General features: G+C 42.2%; 1 protein-coding gene across 1 annotated transcript in view; it reads left to right on the plus strand.

The window, feature by feature from the left end:
* Window positions 1-19047, plus strand: part of LOC121281090 (C-terminal-binding protein 1-like) — an 89224-nt gene extending 70177 nt beyond the window's left edge. The window contains exons 7-11 of the mRNA XM_041193752.1: window positions 1364-1578; window positions 2866-2996; window positions 8324-8451; window positions 9548-9665; window positions 18529-19047. Coding sequence (XP_041049686.1) covers window positions 1364-1578; window positions 2866-2996; window positions 8324-8451; window positions 9548-9665; window positions 18529-18712 — 776 coding nt within the window. The 3' untranslated portion in view covers window positions 18713-19047. The remainder of the gene's footprint in view (window positions 1-1363; window positions 1579-2865; window positions 2997-8323; window positions 8452-9547; window positions 9666-18528) is intronic.
* The last annotated feature ends 373 nt before the right edge of the window (window positions 19048-19420 follow it).

Below are 19420 nucleotides of genomic sequence, written 5' to 3' on the forward strand. Positions count from 1 at the left end.
CACCCCCTCTCTCTCTCTCCACCCCCTCTCTCTCTCTCCACCCCCTCTCTCTCTCTCCACCCCCTCTCTCTCTCTCCACCCCCTCTCTCTCTCTCCACCCCCTCTCTCTCTCTCCACCCCCTCTCTCTCTCTCCACCCCCTCTCTCTCTCTCCACCCCCTCTCTCTCTCTCCACCCCCTCTCTCTCTCTCCACCCCCTCTCTCTCTCTCCACCCCCTCTCTCTCTCTCCACCCCCTCTCTCTCTCTCCACCCCCTCTCTCTCTCTCCACCCCCTCTCTCTCTCTCCACCCCCTCTCTCTCTCTCCACCCCCTCTCTCTCTCTCCACCCCCTCTCTCTCTCTCTCCACCCCCTCTCTCTCTCTCTCCACCCCCTCTCTCTCTCCACCCCCTCTCTCTCTCTCTCCACCCCCTCTCTCTCTCTCTCCACCCCCTCTCTCTCTCTCTCCACCCCCTCTCTCTCTCTCTCCACCCCCTCTCTCTCTCTCTCCACCCCCTCTCTCTCTCTCCACCCCCTCTCTCTCTCTCCACCCCCTCTCTCTCTCTCCACCCCCTCTCTCTCTCTCCACCCCCTCTCTCTCTCTCCACCCCCTCCCTTGCCCTCGCCCTCCCTTGCCCTCGCCCTCTCTTTTCCTTTTCTGAAGGCTATCTTATAGCTCTGTGGGCATTGGTGCTAACTTGTGCAACAGAAGTAGAAATTGCAGAAGCACTCTGCAGGTCAGACAGAATCTGTAGAGAGAACAGATGAGTTGTTGCTTTGAGCGTAGATTCTCTGCAAGACTGAAAGATATTAAAAACAGCATTTAAAATGGAACCATGAGATAAGATTACCCATTCCACACTTCCCACGCCCCACCCCACCCCATTGAATAGCTTGAGCTTGCAAAGTGCTTAAGTGGAAAGGCAATGATTTAATGGATTATGTAAAATCAGCATAAGATAATAGGCATAATGGGAGAAATGAAAGATACATGTGAGACACAAAGTATTTGGATATAGAGGTGCAGGAAAGGCAGGCAGAAACAGAAATGTGAGAAACTGACTAAGTAGAGCAGGTTCCAGCAGCTCGGAGCCTGGTAGGAGAAAATGACAATCGGGCAGTAGGATGCAGACCAGATTGCCAGCACAGTGTTCTGACCGTTGCTGTCCTTGGTTGCGTATTCGGTCTCCTGCGGTTACTGGATGATAATCAGGAGTGGGAACAGTGCCCAAATCTACCCCAACTTCTGCCCAAGCTGAGCTCCGCTAACTCTACAAAGACCTGATATTGATGCTGGGACTGCCTGTTCTGCGTATTTTCCCAACTTAACCATCAAGGAGAGTGGTAATTGTTTCTGATGTCTCATGTGACCCTTTTCTGTTGCAGGCCGTGTTGGTCAGGCAGTGGCTTTGCGGGCAAAAACATTTGGATTTAATGTCATTTTCTATGATCCATACCTGCCAGACGGAGTGGAAAAATCACTTGGTCTCCAGAGAATAAGCACCTTACAGGACCTGTTGGTTCACAGTGACTGTGTGACCCTGCACTGCAGCCTGAATGAGCACAATCACCACCTCATCAATGACTTCACCATCAAACAGGTAGAGAGAGGACAGGGTCTTGTGTACTACTGTGTCAGTATGTCACTCAAAAAAAAAAACAATTTATTATGTGAGCCCCTCGGAGACACTATTTAAATGCGAGTGTGCTATTCCTACATTCTCCAAGCCTTTTTTTAAACACACAATCCCCACATTTCTGTCCATCAATTAGAATAAACAGTAGGTGGTGTAGCTTCAGGGAAGGCTTTTAAATTAATTTTCGGGATGTGGACGTCACTGTCAGGGCTGGCATTTATTGGCCACCACTGAAGTCCTTTCTTAAACTGCTGAAAGAACATTTTAATTACTTTTTGTAGCAGTTTGGTACAACTGGCTTGCTAGGCCTCTTCAGACTGCAGTTAAGGATCGACTATGTTGGTGTGTGACTAGAACCAGACCAGGTAAGAACAGCAGGTTTCCTTCCCTAATGGACGTTAGTGAACCAATTAGGATTTTACAGCAATCCAACAGCTTTGTGATTACTTTTTGATTTTATTTCCAGATTTTTTTTTTAACTAAATTTAAATACTTGAACTGCCATAGTTTTCTGAATTACTGCAGCAATGTAACCACTGTACCTGTGCTAAGCTGAGACTTCTACCCACAGTGCAATAGTCTGATGTTCTCCCATGGCTCAGTTACCAGTTGAGCCATACAGAGCGTGAAGATCCCAGGTTTCATCCTCTATCTGTACTGAGTTAACTAATCTCATGTGGTACAAGGTGACCATTTGTAAGAGTTGGCTGCACATAGTCTTCATGCCCATAATGCATCATTGACCACTAATGCCACATCCATCATGATTACCTGTTAAGACTGAGTCATAACTATTTTTTGTAATTTAATAGATTGTTGCAATCAGATAATTGAATACGTAATGAGTTACCAAGCCCCATATTGAAATTGGATAGTTTGCAAAATCAGCTATTTAGATGACGTGGAAATCGTACTCTCTTGTTTGCAGTTAATTCTTTATAAGCACAGAATCAACTTTGAGTGGCATTAATTCTGTTTGGGCCACTCCTACTGACACTAGCTGTCAGTTCAGATGGTAACTGTTTCGGTGTCAGTGAATGCCTAAGAACTTTTACAGAAGTTGATTGTGTCATCTGGTTTATTGAGCAGCAATCTGTACATCAAAAAATATTGCCTCCATTTTATATTCCAGGACATTGTTGTGTTATTTAATTTTGTTAAATTAGTTCATGCAACTATTTTACATCTTATCTATCAATGTTGCCCTGTTGTTTTTGTTGGTAATATGCAATTGGTGAATGCAATCCACAGATGCGTCAGGGGGCGTTCTTGGTGAATACAGCACGAGGGGGGCTGGTGGATGAGAAAGCACTGAGCCAGGCGCTGAAGGACGGACGGATACGAGGAGCAGCTTTAGATGTTCACGAATCAGAACCTTTCAGGTGAGGTACAGTGTATATTTGACTTTCTAAAAGGAAGGCGAGGTGGGTTGGTACGCGTGTTTAGTTTCCTTTAATTTTATTTTGTCTGTGGAGGCTGTGTGTAGCTTGAGCGGATAGTAAGGAGCGGAACAAGATTTTTCTCCCAGAATGTGTTCCTGTACTTTAGCGCCTGCTTCAACCCACCACCTGCTGACCACCCCCCTTTCCTTCGTCAAAGCCTGTGAGTAGTTGAGCCAGACAGACTTGGAAGACCCCAGGACTCAGTTCCCATGTGTACTGAGTTAATTAACCTCAACTGGAGCAGCACTCACCCTTGGCATTGGAACTCCAGAGCTACGAAGAAGATGGAAAAGTGACTGATCATGGGCACTATTCAGTAATCCCTGCTGCATTTGCATATGTAACTTTTGCTATGAACAGGTTCAAATTCTTTTAATGCCCTGCATCAAGTAGCCTGATGGCACTCACTGCCCAAGCTTACCCAAGTAATAACCACTTGAGATACTGGAGGAATACGCCAACAGAGAGACTGCACCATCAGGAAAGATGGGGAGGGAAATGTGCTAAGGTCACTTGTGGCTGCAAAGTACCAGACTTATCCCTCAAAAAGAAACTATAATCCAGTTAAGGAGCTCCTCTGGAGTGAGACAGTTTAAAGAGTACATCCAAAGCATTGTGCAGATGCTGTACCAGTCAGCAGAAAGTAGGATGGCGTGTAATGGTGTAACACAGCAGCCTGCAAGAATAATGATGTGTTGTAGTAGGTACCCAAAGGTAGTAATCTCTGAATTGCTCCTGATGCCACATACTAGTGAGCATTGAAATATGAGGATAGAACAAATGAATGCATGGCTGGAGAGATGGTGCAGGAGGGAGGGCTATATATTCTTGGGATGCTGTTATCAGTTCTAGTGGAGATGGGACCTGATGGGCTGCACCTCAACAGGGCCGGGACCAATGTCCTTGGGGGTGTGTTGCCAGCACTTGGGGAGGATTTTAAACTAACTTGGCAGGGGGGATGGGAACCAGGCGATAACATTAAAAAGGAGAAACAAGATTCCCAAAAGGAGAGAGCAGACAGCTAGCACAAGAGTAAGAAATAGTAAGGCATTAGGTGGGGTCAGTGTAAGAGGGAATGCAGTAAGGTCTAAATTATGTTGCTATGCCTATATGTAAATGTGCAAGAGTATGGTAAATAAAATTGATGAGCTGAGGGTGCAGGCAGACACCAGGTAATATGATTTTGCTGCAATGAAACAGACCTGCCTCCAAAAGGCCACGACTGGATGCTAAATATTTCTGCATATGGTATGCTCAGGAAAGATAGGGAAGGAAAGAAAGGAGGAGGGGTGGCAGTATTGAAGGGGAATATTACAGTGATGGAGAGAGAGGGTGCCCTAGAGAATCTATTTGGTTAGAGCTAAGAAACAAAGCGGTACCATTACACTATTGGATGTATCCTAAAGATCACCAACTGATAGGAAATTTACAGAGGAATAAACTTGCAAGGAAATCAGAGGTGCAAGAAGTATAGAGTAGTTATAAAGGAGGACTTTTAAGTCTAATATAGACTTGGATACTAAAATGAAGGGCAGAGAGGGGGAAGAGTTTCCGAAGTGTATACAGAAGAATTTTCTAGATTAGTGTTTCCTGCCTGAAGAGGAAGGAGGTATTGCTGGACCTGCTTCTGTGGAGCGTGGTGGGCCAAGTGGATCAAATGTCAGTAGGGGAAACATATAGGGGGCAATGATGGCATAACTTTTAGACTTCCTATAAAAAAAGATAATGAGCAATCCAGGCTAGAAATGATTAGTTGGGGGAGGGCCAGGTCAGTGGGTTGAGAATTGATCTGACCAAGGGAAATTGGAGTCAACGATTGACAGCAAAACTGTAACAGAACAATGGGCTGCCTTTTAAATAGGAGATATTTGGGCTGCAATGGAGGCACATTCCCACAACAGGGGAAAGGTAGGATGAACAAAGCCGTGGTTCCCTGACTGACAAAAGCACTGGGGAGGAAGACGAAGCAGAAAAATGGTACATGTGACAGATAGCAAGTTGATAATGCAAATGAGAACCAGGGTGAATGTAGAAAGTTTAGAGGGAAACTAAAAAAACTAATAAGAGAAGCAAATAATGTGAGAGGAGACTAGCTGCTAACATAAAAGAGAATCCAAAAGTTCTATAGGCATACTGTGGGTGAAGTGAGAGTGACTGCCCTTGACATCAAGGCAGCATTTGACAGAGTGGCATCAAGGAACCCCAGCTAAACTGAACACAATGGGAATTCAGGGGAAAACTCTCCGCTGGTTGGAGATAAACCTAGCACAAAGATGGTTTTGGTTGTTGGAGGTCAATCATCTCAATCCCTGACTCGCAGCAGGAGTTCCTCAGGATAGTGTCCTAGGCTGCCTTCATCTATTTCATCAATTACCTTCCCTCCATCATAAGGTCAGAAGTGGGGATGTACCCTGGTGATTGCACAACATTCAGCGTCATTTGCGACTCCTCAAATACTGAAGCAGTCCATGTCCAAAAGCAGCAAGAGCTGGACAATGTTCAGGCTTGGGCTGATAAGTGTCAGGTAACATTCGTTGCACACAGTTGCCAGGCAATGACTATCTCCAATAAGAGAGAATCTAACCATCACCCCTGGAAATTCAGTGGCATTGCCATCACTGAATCCACCACTATCAACTTCCTGGGAGTTACCATTGACCAGAAACTGAACTGGACAAGCCATTTAAATACTGTGGCTACAGGAACAGGATGATAATTCTGCACTAGGTAACTCACCACCTGACTCCCAAAACCTGTCCACCATCTACAAGGCACAAGTCAAGACTCTGCACTTGCCTGGATGAGTGCAGCTCCAACATCACTCAAGAAGCTTGACACCATCCAGGAAAAGCAACTGCTTGATTGGCACCACCTTAAACATTCACTTCCTCCACCAGCAATGCACAGTGACAGCAGTGTGTACCATCTACAAGTTGTTCTGCAGCAGCTCACAAAAGCTTCTTAGACAGCACCTTCCAAATCCGCAACCTTTACAACCTAAGGGCAAGAGTAGCAAACGCATGGGAACAATACCACCTGCAAATTCCTCTCCAAGTGACACATCCTCCTGACTTGGAACAATATCCCCGTCCCTTCACTGTCTCTGGGTCAAAATCCCGGAACTCCCTTCCTAACATCACATGGACTGCAGTGGTTCAAGAAGGCGGCTCACCACCACCACCTCGGGGGTAATTTGGGATGGGCAATAAATGCTGGCCTAGACAGCGATGCTGTCTAAAGTAAAAGGAGCTGGAACTGATTAGAGACAAAAAGAGGAGGTGGATGGCATAGTTGAGGTCTTAAATGAGCACTTTGCATCTGTCTTTACCAAGGAAGAAGTTGCTGCCAAAGCCATAGGGAACGAGGAGATAATTGAGATGCTGGATGTGCTAAAAATTGACAGATGTGCTAGCTGTATTTAAAAGTTAAAAAGTTGCTAGCACTGGATGAGATTCATTTGAGGAAACTGAAGGAATTAAAGGTGGAAGTTGTGGAAGCACCAGAAATAATCTTGTAATCCTCCGTGAGTACAGAGGTGGTGCCCGGGGTCTGAAGAAGTGCAAATCTTACACTCATGTTCAAAATCAGGTTTAAGGATAAACCCAGCAACCATAGGCCAGTCAGTTGAACCTCAGTGGTGAGAAAGCTTTTGTAAACAATTATCCAGAACAAAATTAACAGCCACTTGGACAAATGTGCATTAATTATAGTAAGCCAGCATGGATATGTTAAAAGCAAATTGTGTTTAACAAGCTTGCTTTGAGTTTTTTGATGAGTTATAGGTTGATGAGGGTAGTGTGGTTGATGTGTACGTAAACTTCCAAAAGGCATTTGATAAGTGCCATATATTGGGTTTATCAGTACAGTCAAAGCCTATGGAATAAAAGGGAAAGTGGCAGCATGGGTGCCAAGTCTGGCTGAGTGACAGGGAATGGTAGTTTTTTCAGCCTGGAGGAAGTGGGGTTCCCAGGATTGACACTAGGACCCCTGTTTTTCTTGGCCTAGACTTGGGTGTACAGGATACAATTTTGAAATTTGCAGCTGATACCAAACTTGGAAGTATTGTGAACTGCAAGGCAAGTAGTGATAGACTTCAAAAGGACATAGACAAGTTGGTGAAATAGGTAGACATGTAGCAGATGAAATTTATTGCAGAGAAGTGTGAAGTGATATATTTTGGAAGAACAAGGAGGGGCAATATTAAATAAAGGGTATAATGTTTAAGGAGATGCGGAAGCAGATGGACCTGGATGTATAATCATTGAAAGTGGCAGGGCAGGTTGAGAAACTGGTTAATAAGACATATGGGATCCAGGGCTTTTTAAATAGAGAAATGGAGCTCAAAAGCGGGAAGTTACGTTGAACATGTATAAAACAATAATTCAGCCTGAACTGGAGCTTTGTGTTCAATTCTTAGCATTGCATTTTAGGAAGAATGTGAATGTAATAGGTGCAGGGAAGATTTATGAGAATGGTCCCAGAGATGAGGATAGATTGGAGAAGTTGGCATTCTCCTTAGAGAAGAGAAAGATGAGAGGAAATTTGATCAAGTGGTCTGGACAGAGTAGATGGGGAGAAATTGTTTCCATTGGCAGAATGGTCAAAATCCAGAGGACTCTGATTTGAGGGAATGGTCAAAGGACCAAAGGCGATATCAGGAAAATCTTTTTTAAAGCAGTAATTGGTTAGGATCTGCAATGCTCTGCCTGAGAGGCAAATTCAAACATGGCTTTCCAAATGGAATTGGATAATTATCTGGAGAGAAAATTAGCAAGGCTATGGAGAAAGAGTGGGGAGTGGGATTGATGAGTTCTTGCAGGGGAATCGACATGGACGCGAACGGCTGAATGGCTTCTTTCAGTGCTTGTAACCATTCTATGATACTAAGAGTGGGAGAAGAAAATTTGGAGTTTTGAACTTCAGTGCCATTTTAAACAGTTGTCAGGACATGAAATTTAAATATTGAAATTTAGGATAAGTGTTATCCACAGTGACAGGTCATTGTAAGATGTGTACCCTCCAGCTCTAAAGCTGCGGGCGTATCTGTAGTGTGAAATTGTGATGTATCGCTGAAATTGAAGGTGAAAATTTAGGAAATACAAAGCAGATCTGTTCATTGCTGGAAAAAGAAAAAAAATGACACATTGCTATCTGTACCTCCAAAATGTTACCTGCCTTTTTTAACTTTTCTGTATGTTTGTTTCAGAACTTTTAAAATCAAATTCTCAGAATTTTAAAAAATGTATTTTATTCTTCTCATCTTCCAGCTTTAGTCAAGGACCTCTGAAGGATGCACCAAATCTTATCTGCACCCCGCACACAGCATGGTACAGTGAGCAGGCTTCTATTGAAGTGCGGGAGGAGGCGGCTCGAGAGATTCGTAGAGCTATCACAGGTACTGTATTACTGCATCATGTACAAGGGAATTGATTCCTTCAGGAGGGGTAAAGAAAATTGCTTTCTAAATTATCAATATATGAGCAATGTTATGAAACTCTGGTACAGTCAATTAAGCATAATCACTTGTGTTGAGCTATTGGCATTCTGCTTTTAACTAAGTATTTATCCTGCCACAAGAGGGCAGTAGTGTGCTTTTGCAGCTCAGCTTGCAAAGTGTACTTGGGGCCATCATGTGGTAGAAAAGAATGCCACGTACGTTTGGCCGAAAGTCTGCTCCTGCAGCATTAAAGGGCCTCTGACTGTCTGTTTATCTATCTGTCTCCTCGCCTTGCAATCTTTCATGTCAGTTGGCCACTTTGAAACATCTGTAGCAGGTCTCTCACATTGTCATGTTTTATTCGAGAATTTCAAATCAAAACTACTGCATTTAGTAGTTAATAGAATTACATGAAATTCTTCTGTCTAGTGTTTTGGTAAAGGTGTAAAACTGCAGATCAGGGAACTTTATATAAGTACAGAAGTTACCAACGTCACAGGATGTGATTTCAATCCATAAACCTGCATATGTATGAAGTATACCACAGAGCTTTACATGACCTGTGTGCAATTCAATCCTTAACTTTCAGTGTTCACACATGCAAGGCTACAGTTTAGTTATTACAACAATATTGTATGCTGCAATGTATTTTTCTGATCCTTCATTTTTATTCGGACTAAATGTGTAATTCTGGGTGTATGTTATAGAATGGAAAACAAGAATATTATGAGGAAGGAAAGGTTAACTAGGGGATTTTAAACTAGAAAGAGATACACCAAGGCAGCCTGCACCCCACAGGCTAGTCCTAGATAAGAACTGAGAGGGAGTGGGAGACCAGACCTCTGCCACTTTTCTAATCGCTTTCAGAGAGATTTACAGGAGTGACATTGGGTGACTGTCTCTCAAGAGTGCTGAAGGGCGAGAGTATATGGAGGTGAGCCAGCCTCAGACTACTGGCTGACGGCTTTACCGTCCCTCGCAAGTTAGTTCTTGTCTTTGCCCGGATTTTGACTTGACCATTGTTGCATTCGTTATATTCTTTGTTTCTCTACAGGCCGCATTCCGGATACCTTAAAAAACTGTGTGAATAAAGAGTATTTAGCAGCAGCTGCTCAATGGACTGGCATCGATCCTGTTGCTGTACATCCTGAACTGAACGGAGCTGCTTACAGGTAGGATAGGGACCTCATTGTGGATTCTTAATGAGACAGTTGGCTGCAAGTATTCACTTCTCTGAAGCATGGATAGAGCTTGCACTATAGAAGCTGTCTGCACATGAGTGAACAGGAATCACATTGTGCAGGCATGTGGTGCATTTAATGTCGAAAAGCATTGCTGATGCCTTTCCCAGAGCCAGTGTCGAAGAAACATGAATGTCAAGCCATAGAACAAGATATTGCAAAGAGATGGCTGAAAGCTTTGCCAAGAAGAGGTTTAGGGAGCAATATATAGTGTATCTTCATAGTGTATTCTCCATTTGTCTTTCACATTTTATGTAATTGCAGATCAGGTTCCATAACTGCGGTTCTGCACTTTGGGTACAATGAATCTGGATCTGTGTATATCACAGGATGATCATGCTAATTATTGTGAAAACTGATATAAAGCCTGTTGCGCATGAACCTCTGTGTTCAGGGTTTCCTTACAACCTTGTTTCATTGACAACATTAAAGATTTATTTCTGCATTAATTTGTACCCTACACCACAGACTGATCTGTACCTAACTCTATATATCTGCCTTTGTTCCATATCCCTTAATACCTTTGAATAACAAGAATTTATAAATCTTATATTTAAAATTAACAATTGATCTAGAATCAATTGCTGTTTGTGGAAGGTAGTTCTAAACTTCTGCCATCTTTTGCGTAGAAGCACTTCCTAATTGCTCCTGCAAGGTCTGGCTGTAATTGTTACTGTGCCCCCAGTCTGGATACCCCAACCAGAGGAAATGGTTTTGCTCTGACTACCTTAACTGTTCCTCTTAATGTCTTGAAAACTTTGATCAAATCAATCCTTAATCTTCTGAATTCCATGGAATTACCTAATTTGTGTAATCTCTCCTTGTAATTTAGCCCTTAGAGTCCAGGTATCATTCTGGTAAACCTACAATGCACTCTCTCCAAGGCCAATATATCCTTCCTAAAGTGCTGTGCCTGAAACTGCTCTTTGTACTCCAGGTGAGGCCTACCTATGGTTTTGTATAGCTGAAGCATGACTTCTACCTCCTTGTATTCTAGTCCTTTAGATATGAAGATCACAACCTCTGTCCATTACTTTAGTCACCTCTTTAAAATATTGTGAGGTTTGTCGGGCATACCCTTTAGAAATCCATGCTGGGGCTGTCTGAACTGCTGAAAATGCTGGTGTTCAGTCACCCTATCCTTAATTAAAGATTCTAATAATCCCTTGACAGATGTTAGGCTAACTGGTCTCGTACCTTGGCTTCTCTATCACACCTTTCTTAAATAGTGAGTGACCATTTCCAATTTTCTAAACTACAGGAATGGCTCCTGAACCAAGAGAGCTTGGAAATTATAGTTAGACATCTGCAATGGCCTCACCTTCCTTTAAAACCCCGGAATGGAAAGCCTTTGCTCCTGGGGTTTATCACTCCTAAGTGCCATTATTCATTACTGTCATTTTGCTTATTAGCTTTGAGTCCCTATCTCTAATTCAATTAAACATGTAGTTGGCTTATCTGTTTGTTTTATCCTTTTTTTTGTTAGGAAATAGAGATAGTTTAAGTAAGTTACATGTGTATTTGGGTATGTTAGGGATAAGGTGTATCTTTAATTTTATTTTTTTCTGACTGTGGGTTAAAAGGTGAAACCTGGGATCTAGTTTCATTTTTGAGTGGAGACAGCAAGTCTAAGGCTTTGTTTGTGTGCCTGCCTTGTATTAAGGTTTTTACAACTCTTGAAGGGAAATTAAAACAAACAGAAAAGTGGGGGGACAAAACTGCCCTCCACAGGGGTCAGGAGAGAGATGCGCCCCACAGAGAAGGGTAGCTTCAGTTCAATAGAAAGCAGTTTGAGTTCAGTTGGAAGCAGTTACCAGCAGAAACGGCCTAGCAGAGGGACAGGTAGCAAGTCCCAAACTGAAGTTGAAGCCCAGCTGCCAGGGGAAGCTGGACAGGAGAGGGAACTGCAGAGGAGGCAGGTTTCCCCAAAGAACCCAAAGAATAAAATCCTCAAGTCCAGGGGAGTGAAACAGGAAAGGTGCCAAGAGAACAGTCTAGTCAAAGGGCAGGAATTCTGGAAAAGGTCCTGTTCTGTGGAAGTGAAAGGAGAAGCCCGAAGTTCCAAAGACACAGCTGAAGGTCTGGCGCTCTTTACCATGGGCATGTGAAGCAGTGGTGTTCTGTTGACACGGCTGAGCATTTGAGAGAGTGCGTGGAAGGAAGCTTGAATGCATGTGTGGACCTAAGCAAGAGAAATGTCAGAAATTTCAAAACCCTGGAGGTGGACCCTTGTGGAAGGCATTTGAGAGAAATCAATTGGTTTTGGAGAGGATTCCAAAGTGAGTTCTTGGAGAGTGGAGATTGGAAACCCTCGTGTGAAAGACGGAGTTCAGTGAGACCGTTTGGCTCACAGTGTGGCAAGCGTCGAGGCAAATTGAGGAGAGATCCATAGCATCTGTTTGGAGTGGCATCTGTCACTTGGTTTCAGAGTGTGATTAGTCTGACCACAGGTCCCTAATGGTTTGTATGGACCATGTACTTACTGTGAACACTAGAGTATAAGATTGCTTTTGTAACTTGTAACCTGCATACCTCTGTGAAGGTATAGTTGAGTGAAGGAGTATTGTAATATAGTTCATCTTTTCTTGTTTAATAAATGTTTTATTCTTTTGTTAAAAGTTCATCAGCTGACTTCTGTGACTGTTCAGTAGCCACTCTCCACGTATCTAAACAAAACATAGTTAGGATCTATCAAGCCGGATTCCACCCTGGGATTTAGCTTGTCCAGTAGTACCATCAGCTGGGATCATAACAAACTGAGGACTCTTGCGGGTGAAACGTTAACAGCGGGTGATTGGATCCGGAATAATAATTAGTCTGGGATTATCATGGAGGTACTGAAGTACTGGACATAGGAGTTAGAGTTGCTATGAGGTGTATTATATGGTTTGGAGTTCAAAATGGCTTTGGAGATTGCTCAGACTATTTTTACAGATGGAATATGTAACCCTGACTGGCTTACAAAAAGTAACCAAGACTAAACTAATGGAATTGGTAGATAAGCTAGAGTTAGAATTACCAGAGATAGTTGAGATAATGGTGCAACATTTGAGACTGGACGGAATACCAGAGAAACCATGTTCTCCAAGGTGTGGGTCAATTGAGATAGCTAAGACCCAGTTGCGAATGAAGCAACTTGAACATGGAAAAGAACTGAAAAAAAAACTTGAATTGGAGGAAAAAGGAAAGGAAAGAGGACAGACAAAGAGCATTTAGGAAACTGGAACTTGAATTTTGTGCAAGGGAGAAGGATAAAGAAAGAGAGGCAAAGGAGAGAGAGAGAGAATGAGAAAGGGAATACAGGCTTTGAAGTCTGGATCTTAAAAAAGAGGCTTCTGAGGATGAAAAAACCTCCAAGCCAAAGCCCGGGGGGGAGATGCTTAAGTTTGTGCAAGCTCTCCCAAAGTTTGAGGAAAGGGATGCAGAGGCATTCTTTATCTCGTTTGAAAACGTGGCTAGGCAAATGAAATGGCCAAAAGAAATGTGGACATTGCTTTTACAGAGTAGGTTGGTGGGTAGAGCTCATAAGGTTTATGCATCAATGTCAGAAGAGGTGATGGAAGAAGATTATGATGCAGTAAAAAATGCTCTTCTGAGTTCTTATGAGTTTGTCCCTGAGGCATACAGGCAGAAATTTCAGAATGTAAGGCAACAGCCTGGGCAGACCTACATTGAGTTTGAGAGGGTAATGCAAAGTAATTTTGACCTTTGGATATGGGCTTTAAAGGTTGATGCAACATATGAGGCTTTTAAGGAAATAATTCCCTTGGAAGAATTTAAAGATACATTTCCTCCTGTAGTTAAAACCCATTTTGAAGACCAAAGCGTTAAAATGGCTAAACAGGCAGCAGAGATGGTTGATAATTACAAACTGGCCCATAAATCTAAACCTTTTCTGTCATCTCCATAAACCCGAAAAGAATAGAAGACGGGAAGGTGAAAGGACGGCAAGTAGCCAGAGAAGGGAAGGGACTTTTGGGAAGTCCCAGGAAATTCCTCCTCAGGCCTTAAAGGAAGATGCCGAGGGTGGCAGTGACATTCGAAAGCCTAAGTGTTTCCATTGTAACAAGGTGGGACGTGTTCAGCAGATTGTTGGAGATTATATGGTAGACCATTAGCAGTAGTAGGGATGCCTAAGAAGTCCTCAAGAAAGATTGTATCAGAAAAGGAAATGGTTGTTAAAACTGTAGCAGAAGTACAGGTGAAACGTGTTCCCTCAGAACATATAGGAAAGGAGGATATGGCTCAGGATAGTTCAGAAAATTCTGTTTCGATTACTGGTGAAGGAGTTCAGGCTTTGAGGTTCTCGATGTTTTGAAGGGAGAAAAGTTTCCTTACTCCTCCAACAAAATAAGTAAACAGATTAAAATTTTGAGAGATACTGGGATGGATCAATCATCAATGGCGGCTAATACAATCTGTGTTCCAGGTACTTACTCCTTCATAAAATTATAATAAGAGGTATTAATGGAATTTATGAGCATGTTTCTTTGTGTAATGTCAGCTTACAAAGTCACTTTGTAAATGGAATTGTTACGGTGGGAATTATTCCTAGATCACCTATTGAAGAGGTAGATTTTATTGTGGGTAATGATTTAGCTAGCAGAGACAGTAATGTGGCAATGACTGTATTGCAGCAGGTAGTGGTTGATCATGCTGACCTGAACAAACTTCAGAAAACAACTGTGGTCAAAAATGAGATGTTTATTGCCGATAAGCAATTGAAGAAAAACCTGATTAACATAGAAAACCAACTTTCATGTATGAAAGAGGGGTTTGCTAATGAAAGAAGAGAATTGGTGAGAACAATTGAGAATCAGTCATAGAAAATGAAACACTTGACTCAGAACTTGAAATGTCTAAATGATAAACTTGCAGAAGCAAATTTAACAAAGGTCAATCTTCAGTTAAAACTTGACGAACTTAAAGTATCAGCAGTTGCTATGAAATATCGTGGAAAATGCCTTGAACAAGAAAAAGAATTGTTGGTAAATTAAAATAATTGGTTGAATGCAGATTTAAAAACCAAGACTAACAAACAGAACTTTGTCTGGAAAAGAGTAATGAGATTCTCTAACTTCAATGCAAACTGGAGAAAATTAAGGGGTAGATGTGAGATATGGAGTGTCGCAGTTCAAAAGTTGTTTCTGCGAATGAAAATTATTTTCTGGATGGTGGTCCAGTTGAGCAAAGAACTGATCCAAGTAATAATAATGCATCAACATTAGTAATGGACAGTACAAAAACAACTAAAGTGCCTGCAGAATTGGAAATTAAGAATTGTCAACAAAAAGCACAGAAATCGCAAAATGGCCTGGGAAAGCCAATGACCAGTGACGCTGATTTAAAGTGCTTGCTGGTGCTAATATACAAAATAAAGCAGTTGGAATCCAGGCAAGTGGACAATTTGTAAAAGACCATTCCAAAACCTGTAAAAGAGTGGAATGATATAGTTCATAGGTTATGTAAAAGAGCTAAGGGTTTGAACAAACTATGAAGCTCCAAAGGGAGAGCATAATTGATGTTGCTCAAAGAGAAGTGGAAAAAACCTGTTCAAAATGGGATCTGAAGAAGCAACAAGATCATAAGTTCAAAGAACAAACCAAGCTGGAGTATGAAACACATTTGTATGAACATAAAAAGCATATCAATAACCTCTTTGAAATGGCAACAGGAGATTTTGACCAGAGATGAAATGAGATGTTAACTCAAAAATGCCATTTCAACTTTGCTAAATTGAAATGAGAATTTACCACATTTGAGTTCGGAAAAGGAGCTTGAGGTTGGAATAACACCTGCAGCTAATGAAAAGGATAATTGGGCTGTGGACTTTAACTCAGTAAAGAATGATTCATTTAAGAGTGGGAATAAAAGGAAAAAGAAACAAAGATTGGGTTATGATAATGCAATAATGTACAAATTTTGCTAATTTTCTGGACTTTGTGCTGCTTAAATCTTTGTAATTGTACAATAATGTGTAATTGTGAAACGAGATGGAAAATTTATTTGTATGGTATGTAATCTATTGTTAGAGGTTTATGATAGGTTTGTGTGAAGCGGTGTAAGGCCATTGTAAAGAAACCTTCACTGTTGTGAAGCATTCTTTCAAGGGGGAGGGTGTCAAGAAATAGTTTAAATAAGTTATATGTGCATTTGGGTATGTTAGGAATAAGGTATATCTTTAAGGTATATCTGCCTTGTAATAAGATTGTTACGACTCTTGAAGGGAAATTAAAACAAACAGAAGAGTAGGAAAAAAAACAGTGCTGTTGCCTAGCAATGGCGGTCCAGAGAGAGAGAGAGAGAGGAGGCCCCACAGAGATAAACGGGTAGTTTCAGTTCAGTAGAAAACAGTTCGAATTCAGTTGAAGCAGTTGCCAGGGGAAGCTGGACATGTGAGGGAACTGCAGAGGAGGCAGGTTTCTCCAAAGAAGAAAGCCCCCAAGTCCAGGGGAGTGGAACAGGAAATGTTCCAAGAGGACATTCTAGTCAAAGGACATGAATCTGGAAAAGGTCCTGTTCTGTGGAAGTGAAAGGAGAAGCCAGAAGTTCCAAAGACACAGCTGAAGGCCTGTAACTCTTTACCATGGGCATGTGAAGCAGTGGTGTTCTGTTGGCACGGCTGAGCATTTGAGAGAGTGCATGGAAGGAAGCTTGAATACATGTGGTGATCGAGGGGAGAGGAACATTGGAAGGAAAGTTTGAAGCCCTGTAGGTGGACCCTTATGGAAGGCATTTTGAGAGAAGTCGTTGGTTTAGGAGAGGATTCCAAAGCAAGTTCTTGGAGAGTGGAGATTGGAAATCCTCGTGTGAAAGATGGAATTCAATGAGACTGAACACTGTTGGTTGGCTCAGTGTGGCAAGCATCTGGGGGGTGTTGAGGAGAGATCCATAGCATGTTTGGAGTGGCATCTGTCACTTGGTTTCAGAGTGTAGTGTGTCTGACCACAGGTTGCCTAGTGGTTTACATGGACTGTCTACTTACTGTGAACATTAGAGTATAAGATAGCTTTTGTAACTTGTGCTATCCTTACAAATCTCTATATATCTGTGAATGTAAAGCTGTGGGCGAAGGAGTATTGCAATACAGTTCATCCTTTCTGCTTTAATAAATGTTTTATTCTTTTGTTAAAAGTTCATCAACTGACTTCTGTGTGACTCTGCCACTCTCCACGTATTTAAACAAAAAATTAAAGTTAGGATTTATCAAGCCAGGGTTCCGCCCTGGGATTTGGCTTGTTCACTTTTAACATCAGCTGGGATCATAACACTTTGTTTAACCCTAAAACATGCACAGCATCTTTTTGTATATAGGAGGTCTTGAAGACATTCCATTTCTCTTCAATGTTGCTATTAACTCTGCCTAGTGGAACCATCCAATGATTCTTAATGAAGCCATTTGACATCATTGCAAAATTCATACCAGATTTTAAAAAGGGCTAACTTCAAAGCTTCAGCAGTCTTAGCTTGGCTGATCAAGTTAAATTTAATACAATGGTGACTTGTCCAGATGTTTCCCTACTTGGAGGTCTGTTACTTTATCAGGGCGACTAAAAATTAAACCCCATGTCTAGTCACCCCCAGTTTCCTCACTAACATCTAACAAATTAATTGTTTATCATATTTACAAGTCTTCTAGCAGTCAGCTAGATTGCTGTTGTGCCATTGAATGGCTGGGAATTTAAAATCTCCTAATTCACAGACTTTTCCCAGTTCAATTGCCCCTGCAATTTGTGTCCAGTATGCCTCACCTTGGGAATATCTGATGGGAGTTTGGCTAAAGCTTCACACTTAACATGTGGTAAAGGACCAGTGTTCACAGCATTGTCTGGGTGTCATCCATGCAAAACCGGAATTAAAGCATTCTCTCCAACAGGTGAGGAGAGGGTGTCAGATGCTGGAAGTGTGTTCTGTTTTGCAGAGCTTACATCCCTCATCTTGAGCAGATAAATTCACTAAAATAGTTACTACATTAATTGTGCCTGCACAGGAGGGAGCAAGCAAGCAACCAACCAGTGAACAGCCCACTGATTCTCTCTCCCTGAGGGAAGTACCAGGTGTCTGCTGTGGGCATAAGGGCACCACCTCATTGCCTATTGCATGCATTTCCAGCTCTGATTGCCCCCCAGTACTTTGACCAAGAAACCATTGTACATGTGGAAATTTAGACAGTAGACATCAGAGTATTCAGTCATGAAGAGGAATTACTGCTGAATCTAATCCTGTTCTCAGCCGTTATCCTCACACTTTCCAGAAGCATTGAGGAATGGAAAGATTGGCTGATCGATTGATTAGTCAAGGGATACTGAGTTCAGTTACAGTACCACTGCCATTTTCTTATTTGAAATCGGCTAACTCAGCACAGATTGTACAAGAGTAGGCCATTCAGCCCGTTGAACCTCCTCTGTCATTTTCATAATTATGTTTCCTCTTCCTAATCCCAGTTCTATTTTCTTCTCACCTTTCTGCACGTCTCTCACTTCCCAGGCAAATATTGAATGTCCTTTTGAAAGTCAACTGATTATGTATCTCAAATAGTCTGTTCCACATACACTCAGCAGCGTGTGTGAATACATTTTCCTTGAACTAGCTTTCAAACTGGTTTGGTTCTAATTTTCAGATCATGTCATTTTGAACCTGTGACCTTGCTGGTATGTTTTGCTTAGACCCAAACTGCAGTTATCCAACAAGCCATCCAAACTGGACCTTTTGCCTTTGAATAACACAGTTTTGTTTCTGAGTTCAGCTCCCCTATACTTGGATGGCTCATTAATGGTTGTTTGGTTCATTGCAGATTTCCAAGTGGAGTGGTCGGGGTAACGGCAGCAGGCATCCCAGCTGCTGCAGTCGAAGGAATTGTAGCAGGTGCCATCCCCATGCAACATGGGATGCCTTCAGTAGCCCACCCTTCGCACACGCCATCCCCAAGCCAGACAGCCAAATCGGAACCTGACAGAGATATCCCAGCTGACCAATAGCAAATCTCAAGAAAAGAAAAGAAATGGCATTCCTCACCTTTTGACCTTTAACCTTCCGCTAGGAAGTAGCCCTGAAGTTCACAGCAAAAAAAAAAACTGGGACTGCAAAGTGTAGTTTATGCAGTTAAACAGAAGCAAAGTGTGGAGTCTTACTGCATTTCCAATTGACGTCTGTAATTCTGTGACCTTGTATGAAAAGGAAAAAAAAAACCTTGTAGTACCTCAAGTCAGCCATGAATGTACTCCGTCTGTGTACAGTTTTGTAGAAGCCACAGATTTGTTTAGCTGTGAATATACTTTTTAAAAGAAAAAGTGAAAATATACAAGACTTCCTACTTTTGCATATGGAGATGTTTTGTCAGTGCACAAGATTCTCAGGCGAAAAAAATAACTTCATGATTTTATTGTCTTCGTTTACTTGGTGACTTGCACCAAGTCCCTTCAGAGTCTTTGTTAACAATGGCTGTAGAGGTTCACAGAGCCCCACTCGGGTAGCTGCAGTTCTCCCAGTTACAGTGTCTGGTGGGAGATGCATCGTATCCAAGTTCAGAAACTGTACCCTGCCTTTTGACCTCACACTCACAACCCCCCAGTCCAACCCCGTGGAAGTAAAAAACCTGTGTATAATGCCTCCGGTATGTTCATAGTTCAACCTGACTCATTCAGGTAAAGTTGACACCTGCCTATCCTTTCTCCAATTGAAGCGAG

The sequence above is a fragment of the Carcharodon carcharias genome, chromosome 8 (assembly GCF_017639515.1).
Source record: "Carcharodon carcharias isolate sCarCar2 chromosome 8, sCarCar2.pri, whole genome shotgun sequence".
Taxonomy (NCBI): domain Eukaryota; kingdom Metazoa; phylum Chordata; class Chondrichthyes; order Lamniformes; family Lamnidae; genus Carcharodon; species Carcharodon carcharias.